The sequence below is a fragment of the Toxotes jaculatrix genome, chromosome 18, assembly GCF_017976425.1.
Source record: "Toxotes jaculatrix isolate fToxJac2 chromosome 18, fToxJac2.pri, whole genome shotgun sequence".
In the NCBI taxonomy this organism is placed as follows: Eukaryota; Metazoa; Chordata; class Actinopteri; family Toxotidae; genus Toxotes; species Toxotes jaculatrix.
Window position 1 is genome coordinate 21,102,828 of NC_054411.1, and position 11,233 is coordinate 21,114,060.

The 11,233-nt window shown below is 44.7% G+C and overlaps 1 protein-coding gene across 2 annotated transcripts; it reads right to left on the bottom strand.

Moving 5' to 3' along the window:
- Positions 1–3,993: 3,993 nt before the first annotated feature.
- Positions 3,994–9,566, bottom strand: prmt1 (protein arginine methyltransferase 1). Of its 2 annotated transcripts, none has more exons than XM_041063454.1 (10): positions 9,479–9,566; positions 7,681–7,776; positions 7,420–7,575; positions 7,237–7,300; positions 6,984–7,126; positions 6,727–6,814; positions 6,420–6,535; positions 6,145–6,295; positions 5,269–5,390; positions 3,994–5,100 (listed from the first exon to the last, which is right to left on the bottom strand). In XM_041063454.1, the coding sequence occupies exons 1-10, from the start codon at positions 9,503–9,505 to the stop codon at positions 5,017–5,019; spliced, it is 1,047 nt and encodes a 348-aa protein (XP_040919388.1). In that variant the 5' UTR covers positions 9,506–9,566; the 3' UTR covers positions 3,994–5,016. The 2 variants fall into 2 exon arrangements, with proteins under 2 accessions (XP_040919388.1, XP_040919389.1); XM_041063455.1 differs by having other exon boundaries at positions 7,681–7,767; positions 9,479–9,535.
- Between the last annotated feature and the right edge of the window lie 1,667 nt (positions 9,567–11,233).

Here is an 11,233-nt window from a genome sequence, read left to right on the forward strand (position 1 = left end):
CCTTCCTCCTGTGCAGCCCTGGATCTCACAGGTTTACATCAGTGAATTCATGAATCAAGGAAACAAACACACTCACTCACTCTCTCACGATCAACGGTATTCAAGCAAATGGAACCTGCTCAGGTGCCATCACATGACCAAGCTGTGGAACATGGGTTGTTCACGGCTACATTTACTACATTTTGTACAGACGGTAGGCTATAAGTTTTTTTTTTCTGCATTAAAAAAAAAGGAATTTTATGTAGACTGCAATGGACAACAGCCTTAGTCCTCAAATGGGTTGTGATGATGATGATGATGCCAGAAAACCAAACCTAACCACAGTTATTGCCATTAAAAATGTGTTTAATGTGCTTTGTTCGTTTGTGATCAGTTTTCTGTTACTACAGAACACAAGTTACCATAAACCTCGTAATAAACCTCCATCGGTGTGTTCCTGTATGTTTTTGTAATACTGTGTATGTGGATGTTGTTAAAAAATCATATCAGATGTGCACCATTAAAGCCATGAACAAATTTAGGGCAAAACCAGAAAGGTGAATAAATGAATGTTATAAACGAATGAATTAAAAAATAGAAAAATACAGTTGTGGATCTTTCGGTTTTATGGGGTCACTAAGAAAGAGAGTCAAACCTGATGTGAGGCTGATGAACACTGTATGAGGACAATAACACTGTTAACAGAACTGGCAATCTTGTGGATCTTCCTCAGATTGGAAAACGTATTTTAAAAAATCTATAATCTCTAATAATAATCTACAAAAACAGCAGGTTCTCTGTGGAACCATTGGTGTCGGGGCCCTGATTACTGCTGTGTTATTGGCGTTAAACGTGTAAATGTGGTAGAAAAACACTGTGGTCTCATTTAACGTTTACTATGAGGCAGCAATGGGAGATTAAGGAGACAGTACAGGAAACAGTAGCTGGGTAACTCAGGAAACCTGCTTCCTGCTGTTTCTGCTCGCAGCACTCATGGACACGGCCGCAGGTCATGTGACCGGCCTGGTGGTGCGGGGCTACACGGACCATAAAAAACCAGTTCCACTTTATGTCATGTCAACATCACCAATGAAAAGGAAGTGGGAAGCTGCTGGGGCTGGGACCCTTCGGGGGCACAAAGATCACTGTGTGATCAGTCCATCAGTTCGTGGCGAATGCAAATAGCAGCAGCTCTGTTTGGAACATGCACCACTGAAGCACAGCAGAGACTAAAGTGATAAGCATTTTAAAGCTAGGTGATGCATTGTTACATTATATTAATGCCCCTTGTTGTTTTTATATGATGCACATTCCTGCATACTCCAAGTCAGCGCTGTTAAATTTAACAGCTTTAGGCCACACAAACCTACGAACATAAAGGAATTCAGAACATACACCTGTCCAACTGCTCGTGAACACAAATATCTAATCACCCAATCACATGGCAGCAACTTAATGCATATGGGGGCAGAGATATGGTCAAGACAAGCTGCTGAAGTTCAAACTGAGCATCAGAATGGAGAAGAAAGGTGGTTTAAGTGACTTTGAACGTGGCGCAGTTGTTGGTGGTCTGAGTTGAGTTGTCTCTGCAGCCACTTGGGCCCCACTCCAGTCCTCGGAATCTACTGGGATGGACAAGAAGAGAAAACCTAAACCAGATGAGCTACATTCCAGTCCACCAGCCTGGACACATACAGGTGCTGCTCATTTCATTTCAGCCCAGGGACCTCCACAGCCGACTGAGAGCCAGTTTTTTCCCCAATATCTGCCCCTTCAAAGAACATAGTTTACTTCACGACTGTCAGAGTTAAAGTCAAAGCCACGTGGGTGTGGGTGCAGTGCACAGAGACTTCCTCCCCCCAGGGGGGGGGGGGGGGGGGGGGGGGGGGGCAGGAAACATGTGACAGAAACATTTTAATTAAAAAAAATGTTTTACTAGTTCTGAACAAACAAAAGTAAACAACATGTTGACTTCCTGACCCATACTCTGTACTACTTCCAGTTTACCTTCAGCCAGAAATGAACTGCGTAGAAGGACTGAACTCATTCCTCTGACTTTGATTTGGACAGTTTCTCTGCAGGAGACATGCACTGCCATGAGCTGCAGGACACATGTAACAGTAACCTAGGCAGTGACACCCTTAACAATGCTTTGACGTGCTGTGCTCACTGCGTACGGCGACATCCAGTGGCCACAGCCGTCAGTGCAGCTTCATCAGTGATTTCATGACCTGTAAGATCATTATCATCATGACTTCAGGTCAAACGTCTTTCCAAAGCTCGAAGGGAGTAGATTCTGTGTTTGTGACACCCAGAGTCCCTCAGCACAACACCAGAACCAGGACTGCTCATCCTGACCTTCATCAGCACTGGAGAGGGGGCACATGGTCACAAACACATCCACACAAAAGTCACTGCCTCTAAGTGATACTGATCTCATATGGATGTGGATAAGACAGGAAACTCATGTATATGTTACCAAAATGTCTGACTTCAGCCTGCAATTCCTTGGTCTTTGGTCCTTTAAACCTGACTTCCATCCCTCTTTCCTGGACAGTGTGTAAGGTCTGAGTCACAGCTGGCGTCCATGCTGCAAGCGAGTCCAGATTCTGTGGGACAGCTAATGAGCTGTTTACACTCCTCAAGACCACAGAGCTGGAAGAGTTTTACTTCATTCTGGACCCTGTGGTCAAGGTGTGCCAAAAAATCTTTTCAATACATCATCATTAGAATAAGGGAAAAAAGGGACATTGTACATAAATAAACCAAGCAAACTCAAGCTACACTTACTATTGGAACTTTCAGCCGCACCTCAGTCTTCACCTGATGGCGAGGACATCAGCAGTGTCCTTCACTGAAGACGCAGTTGTCATTAAATGTTTATTTTCTAATGCTTTCTAAAACAAGTCTCATTTTTATTTAAAATGTCCTTTCCCTTGTTTCTCTTTATTCTAATGATTTTTTTAATCAAACTCTGACTTTTCCTCCTGAGCAGCGCCACCACCCCCCCCCCCCCCCGCCCCGCCACAAACTCAGAATATGTAACTAATCAGCCATTGAACCTTAAGTTTACTTTCAACCAAATACTGACTGAAAGGGGAAGATACTTAGTTCATTTATTTAAGTATTGCGTTCACATCAGTGTCAGAGATCGCCTGCGGTGTCAGTGTGGAGTTTAAAAACCCTCTGAGGAGAGAGCTGTTTCTATAAGCGAGCCAACTCCTCCCAATGAAAATAAAGCAAATGTACAAGTGACAATGTTTCTAGAAAGATTCCACACTGATCACAACACTGTGCAGCAGATGCAAAAAAAAAAAAACACTTACAGTTTATTAGTTTTATTTAAAAAAACAAAAAAAAAAAAACAGCAGACAACAAAACAAAAATAACATAAAGAGAAAAATCAAAGTGTGGTGAGTCCAAACTGCCTCTGCAGAGCCAGTGCACGGTTACCACTGTTCACACTGTATCCAGACAAAACATATGGGCTCCAGGATACATGGCAGAGCTGTGTGGAGTCAGCTGGAACCAGGCCTTTTTCTTTCTGCGGGTCCAGCACTAAAAGTTACACATGGAAATGCTCGGGTGTGTGGCCTGATCAGAGCGTAATGAGGACAGACGGTTTGGTGCATTAAAGATTGCTGCAGCTCAGCCGTCACACACAGACACAGGGCCCCCAACAACAAGGAGCTGCGGGGTCTGCAGCAGCCCACGTCGGGGGTTTCTGGTTCGGATCGGCTCACTGGGCCTCTCGTGCTGCGTCCCAAACGCATGTGACGCACCGACTGTAAGCAGGCTGTTCAATTTGTAGTGTGTTCACACGGGAAAGTGACAAAACTAAGTATACAGAAACCAGGCGGTACGCATACTCAATGAACCATTCTCCCACAATGCAATTCACACAGGAAATGGAGGAGATGCTCACATCTGATAAACCTCCAAATGAATACAGGGTGGGGGTGAGATCACTGCCTTAGATTATTATTATTATTTATTTTTTTATTTTTTTGCTTCGCTCTGATGTTTGTGAAGCTGATTTAAGCCCGATTCACGTTCTGAACTCACGAGTGTTGCATGTGGTGTACTCCATCCAACAACAAAGCTCTGCCAATCAGCATGTGGTCCATATCAGTAAGCAGCACGGCTCTGAGCAGCTCCCGCAGCTGTTCTGCAGCGTCACGGTTCGCACTCATCTGTGCTGACGAGCTTTTGTTTGGCCTCCAGTTTTTTTTTTTTTTTTTTTTTTTTTTTTTAAACGGTTAACTTCACAGTCTATTGTTGTTCAGCACCACGGTGCTGGCTTAATTTAAACGCATGCAAGCACACATTCCTGGGGTAAAACCATGGAGTGTGTGATTGTGTACATTCACACTGACACAGAGCCTGTGTATGATCTGATTTTTTTTTTAATATGTGACTATTTTTTTGCTAAATGTGGCCTCGGGTTTTTTTTTTTGTCAGTTATATACGTTGTCTATTAACTGGTACACAGGTGGAGGAGGCAGGGTTTCTTTGAGTATGCACACATCTGAAAGGCCACACACCTACAGCTTCAACAGAACCCAAAACCCAAAGGGCAGACTAGTAGCTGGGTCATGTAATGACCATACAGAGGGTCAAACAGTAACACTATGCACATATATATATAAACACGTCAGCGGGGGCCGATGAGTGTGTTTCTATGTGGAATCTCACACGTGCAAAGGATTAGAGCCCTAAAGTTAAAAACCCAGAAACGATATTGGACACAAACACACCCCAGGCACGTGTCAAACAACGTGTTCTGTTGAGTGACAACTGCACAATGAATGACCACATCAATGTACATCGAATGACCCCAAGAATGTGAAAACCTTTTAAATACTGTTAATGTTTGAACAAGGAAAAGAATAGAAACCAAAAAAAAAAACAAAAAAAAAAAAACAGTCTTTTAAAATGTTGCTGCAGGGGAGCGTCAAACTAAAGTACAGACTCCCAGTCACGTGGTCTCATCTGTCCTCTACTAAAGACAAAACTAACAGGGAGGGAGACGGACTTCTAACGCATCTTGTACTCTGACGTCTTTGACATCTCACACAGCTGACCCTTGAAGTCGATGTCTATGTTGAAGTCCAGGTCCCTCTGTGAAACGACAGAGCAAACGAGTCACAAACAGCGACCACATGCAGTGTTGAAGTCTCACTCACACTCACACAGACACACAAAGACATGAGTTAAAGCACAGCATGGCAGCTGGGAGGGACAGGCCATCCACAGCTGCTCTGAACGGTAGAGCTCTGGTCTGCTTACATTGTTCTTGACGTTTGGTTTCATGCTGATGGTGCCGAAGATCTCCTCGCCCGTCTTCACAGTCAGGTAATCATCCAGGTAAAAGACAGTCTGCTTCCAGTGGGTGTAGGGAGACTCTGGGCCTGAGGGACAGACAGCGTGTGATGAATGAATGCAGTCTGATGCTATAAAACAGCTTCCTCCGAGATCAGGACATGCTTATCTGAACCAATTCAAGGTCGTCGTAGACCATAAGGGGCCAGATTTTATCAAGAAACTTTCTTGCTTGGCCAACATTGTTTTTGAAACGTTCCCGTCAATAAAGCTCCTTTGAATTTGAAAAAAAAAAAAAAAAACAGATTGAGATGGGCTGTTCATGGGCTGCAAAGGTGCTAATCACCTGTCAGTGTAAATCATTTTCTGTACTAGTTTGGCAAGACCTGTTGTCCCAATAAAGTTTATTTGAATTTGAGACACGCATATATTTGTATTTACATCTTTGTGAGGACATGCATTGACATAATGGATTCTCTAGCCCCTTGCCCTAACATTAACCATCAGCACTGAATGCCTAACCCTTACCTAACCTAACTCCTAACACCCAAGTCTGAACCCTCAAACAGCCCATTAGATGTGAGGACCGACCAAAATGTCCTCACTTTTCTAAAATGTCCTCAATCCATAAGGTCCTTACAAAGAAAGATATACAAGTTACACAGACAGACATGCTTGCCTTAGTAAACTAAGCAGTCATCAAAGTTAGTGAGACACTGTGTATTCACATTGTTGAGCTGTCTAACCAGTGTGGACAGCATGAATGAATATCACATGTAGTGTGTGTGTGTGTGTGTGTGTGTGTGTGTGTGTGTGTGAGAGAGAGAGAGACAGCAGACTGACTGGTGGAGAAGCCGGTCCTCTTGTGACAGCGGGTGAACTCGATGTTAAAGTAGGTGACCAGAGCGTGGATGTAGTCGTTCCTCTTCACCTGCAGGCAGAACGGTGAGGTGAAGGTCAGGTCCTCTGCCTTCACTGTGTAGATGTCCACCTCCTACACAAACACAACCGAGACACAACCGGCGTCAACACCTCTGGTAGCAAAGGACACGTTACACTTCTGTGCCAGTGACAGCCCACGAGGACGACCGCATCGAACCAGTTATTCATCCACCCACCTTGATGAGACAGGCGCTGCTGACCAGCTGTTTTGGGTCCACCACGTCAACTAGAGGCTCCTTGATTGCCACGTCCTTGATACATGACATATCGAACCCGTACACGTTCTCCCACCCTGTCACAGAGGCACAGACACACAAAGCGGTCAGCTAACTCTACGTGTGGATTCCACTGGTGTCCAGTCCTGCCATTTCACTTTCAACATTCACCCCTGAGAGCGTGTTTAGAACAAAAAACCTGCTCTTCTGTGGCACAGAATCACAGGTGACCTCCAACCTATGTCCACTCATTGCTGAGACTACTCACAGTGGATTTTGTAGTCCTTGTACTGCCTGTCTTCGATGGCAGTGACATAAAGGGTTGCCCTGTCCGGGAAAATGAGTCCATCTGGCTTCTGTCAGGTGGTGAGAGGGGAAAAAAAAAAAGCAAGCAAGACTCAGAGCAGAACTTGTACTGAAGAGTACTGAACGTTTCTCCATTTTGAATTTGCTACAGCTTTGATTCACAGTGAACTAGCTTCTTCTCCATCATCCACCACACCCAAGTAAATTATTCATACATACCAGCCATTTGTCCCTGGCATAAATGACGGTATTCAGCATGGACTCGTAGAAGAGGCAGTAACCCATCCACTCTGATATGATGATGTCTACTCCTTCCACGGGCAGCTCCACCTCCTCCACCTTCCCCTTGATGATGGTCACAACTGGAAACACAAGAGCAGAGTCAGGAAGCCCAGCACAACTCTCATCCCCTGATCCCTGTGCAACCCAGAAACCCTCCGTGCGTCACCACGTCACTGGATCGTCTACTCACCGTCATCCAGCTTGTTGGCCTTGACGATTTTCACGGCGTAGTCTGAGATGCTGCTGCACTCTATCTGTTAAGACAAAAGGCAGAGAACAACAGCTGAAGGCACGCTTTCTCCATTTATGCTGCTGCTGTAAAGCGGCTGGGAAATAATTACCAGGTCCCACCAAACCAGACCCCTACACGTACCCCTATAACCTTCTTGGCTCCAGCTTTGGCGGCAAACATGCAGAGGATGCCTGTACCACTGCCCACGTCCAGCACCACTTTGTCCTTAAACAGATGCTTGTTGTGGAACATGGAATTGCGGTAGGTCAGGGTGCGAACTTCATCTTTCAGCATCTCCTACAAGTGGCAGGGAAAAAAAAATGAGAGCATTAGAGTCTTGTGACACAAAAAGATAAAACTTGTATAAAAGCACAGCAGTTTCGTTAGCTTTAAAGAAATTACCTCGTGAATGCCAAAGTGGGCGTATGAGTCAAAGTAGTAGTCTTTTGACGTCATATCCTCAGCTGCTGGCTTGGCTGAGCTCTCCCCCTGAGAAACCTCAAGCAAAGACACACGTGGTTACAGCCTGAGGTAGGTTTGGGCTTAGCTCCCGAGCTCAGGGTTTAGAAGTCTTATCAAACATGTCAATCAAGTCACATGGGATGTACCGAGCTGCATTCTCAACTCAGAACAGCAACCAACAACAGCTCTCAATATAACAACATCACTCTGGCTCACACAGCGAAGCTAAAACTAAGCCCCTGAAACGACCTGATCTGTTCTGGGGTTAGTGTGGATGCACAGAAAATCCAGCATCAGAGAACCCACCCTCTCTCCATGGGATAAAAAGATTCCCATGGTACTGCAAGCACTTCTGCTGGTCTGTGGTGCTCAAAGCACCACACAAGACCAAATATAACATAATGACTGCACTCTGATTTTCACTGGAACCATTTTGAAATGAAAGAAATGTTTACAGTGGGACCTCTGGATGCATCCAACAGTTCAGCTTTCTGAAACAGACAATCTGTCTGCTTCACACAGTGACCTGAACTTAATCATTACTTTTACGTTTACTGCCATGTAAGTGAAAGGGTTTCGCGTATACATAAAAGTACTTCTGAAGCTCTCTCGGGGAACTTTTTATAAATTCAAATCTCCTCTATCCTCCATAGTTGTGACCGTTGTGGCTCAAGGGCTCGTGCTAACTCTTCACTCGCTACCTTCGTTGAGGAGACCCGGGGAAACGATTACTGTGGTATAACCACGAATTTTAGCGGCAACAACAAAGCAACTTTACAAAAACTTTACTTTGCTCCTAGGTAATGTGTTACCTAGGAGCAAAGTTCGTGAAATTAACTGAAGGTCACCATGGGCTGTTTGGAACGCGTTGAAAAGGGTCAGCAGTAAACTCAGTGTAAGAGCCTGAGGAGCGTCGGAGCAGCACAAAAGATGGGAGCACATGGTTGTTATCCCGGCCTTCCTTGAGGACCGCCACAGACCACGTCCAAACCTTCACCGTGTCCACCAGCGACTCAACAAAATCCCCCAAGTTACAGATAATGGCCACACTTTACTGGCAGGCCTCTGCTCTCTGTAGAGCCGATTAAACAGATAGTAGTTAGCGAGCTAGACGGGTTCGACGTGATGTGGGGCTAATTCATTCAACGTTAGTCGGCCAACAATGAATCATTACAGCACAAAGTCAGAAAAATGTATGTATATGTTGTTAATAAACCACCAGAATGAGAACCCATCTTGGCCTAGGTGTGGTATGTATTCACGGCTAGCTAACCAAAGTTAGAGAGAAAGAGGCAGCGTCCACGCTTGCTTGCTGGCTAACTAGCTCTGCAGCTAACACGTTAGTCCCCATGCGGTCCGCAGACTAGTCGGACGCTGCCGACCAGCGACGTTTCTTCTGCTCACATCACCCACTGAAGCTAGCAACGTAAGCCATCAGCATAGACTGCCCAGATAAATACAGGCTAGTTCAAATACCAGAACCAGACCACGAATCTGTCTGATATCCGGCGCTAAATGAATGAGCGGCAACGGCAGATGCTTTACCCGAGTCACGTTAGCCAAGTTAAAATGGATGCATCCCTCGTTAACTACTGCGTATGTAATGACAAAAAAGACAGACGATAGGACTGTCCGACTCACAAAAACATGCCTCCTGGAACAGTGAAAACGTGCTATGTAAGACAAAGACAAATAAAAATGAAAGGAGTCTAGTGTATTTTCTATAATAAGCCCTTACCTCCATTCTCTCTGCTGGCGCCGCCATTTCGATCTTCTGCCTGGCTGCGTCACTGCGTGTGCTTTCAGGAGGCTTCCCTAAGCCCACCCACGACCTGCAGCTTTTATTTCTGATTGGACCAAAATGTAGCCACACCTACATTTTATCGATGCGTTCCCTGGAGTGCAGAATATCGGAATTTGTGGCTTCAAACCACGGAAAACAAACTTGACAATGGACCGGAAAATAAGCCGGAGCGGCGGTGAGACTGTAAATAGACTGCTGCTGTTGCATTCAGGTAGCCACGGAATATCTGACAACTACAAACAAATTATCAAAGTTTTATTTCTCTGGAATGCCACTGGCCACTGCTTAGAATCAATGTTTTGTATGCACACTATATGCACACACACTGACAGTTTTATTTAACCAGGTTCTGCAGTCAGGGTTCAAATTATCCTAAAAACTCCCTTTTGACTTTGGGGTGAATTCATGTAATCATGCACACACACACACACACACACACACACACACACACACACACACACACACACACACACACACACACACACACACACACACAAATAAAACAATTTCAACCCTACATTTGAAAATTTATATGTGTCTATATGTGTTTTGTGGACTTGGAGATTGACAGGTGGATTCATGCAGCACCAGCAGTAATGCAGTCATTGTAGTAGACCATTGTGGTGAAGAGGCAGCTGATACAGAAGGCAAAGCTCTCAATTTACCAATCAATGTACATTGCAGTGTGTCATCTCAGGGGCTACCTCCCTTGTAACACTGGGTACAAAGGTATGACCCTCAGAGGACCCAGTTATTCCCATCCTACCTGAACTGCAGAAATGACTGGTGTGCAGTGGGTTTTGAAGACTGCAGAGCCTCTTGGTTCTTTCTCAGACAATCCACTGATCCACTTTGGCCTCTTCCCACTAAGTCCAACATACCTTCTTATAAAATCATTTTGATGAATTAAGTATTTTATTAGTAGGCCTTTCTTTTTTTCTTTTTTATATAGTCTCAATTTGAGACCATAGAGCAAATAAAGATTTTATTTAACTTCATTTGCTTCAGCATTCTGCAGGTCTTTTCTAGACTTTTATAGGCCTGTGTTAAAGTGTCAGTTAAGCATTCACAAACATATTATACAAGAGAGTCTCAGGGTAAGTACAAAACAACAAATATTCAACTTGATGCAATACATCCATCCATCTGTAATTACGCATCACCCCAAAAACACGTTTCTGTACAGTGGTATCACATTATTTTGTTCACCTTTATTATAATGACAAATCTATTAATCACACAGTTAAAGATAAAGTGAGACAACAGTGATTGTACCCTTGTACAGAGCGACAGCACAACAACTGAAACAGAATAAAAAAAGGCAGGGATTGTTATGTCATAACATCATTGATCTTCTATTCTGCCATGAGGTCAAATTTTCTCATCTGTCATTTGTCATGGCTTGGGAGCGTGCTGTGTGTGATCCAGGGCTAACTGGGGAGATACTGGTAGTGACGATGTATGTCAAGAACAGCAATGCTCAAGGCCAGTGATAGCGAAGCCTGTACTCTCTGCCACCTCGCTATTTTTTTCCTTTAAGTACCGTCCATCTCTTGAAGGCCTGTCTCCCTGCTACTTAGGAGCGCTGTTCGCCGGACCAATCAACGACGCGCTGCTCTGGCCCGCAGGAAAATGAGCGTGCGCGTTCACGGCTGCGTGGCGCGTTCACGCCACTGGTTGTGCTGTCAC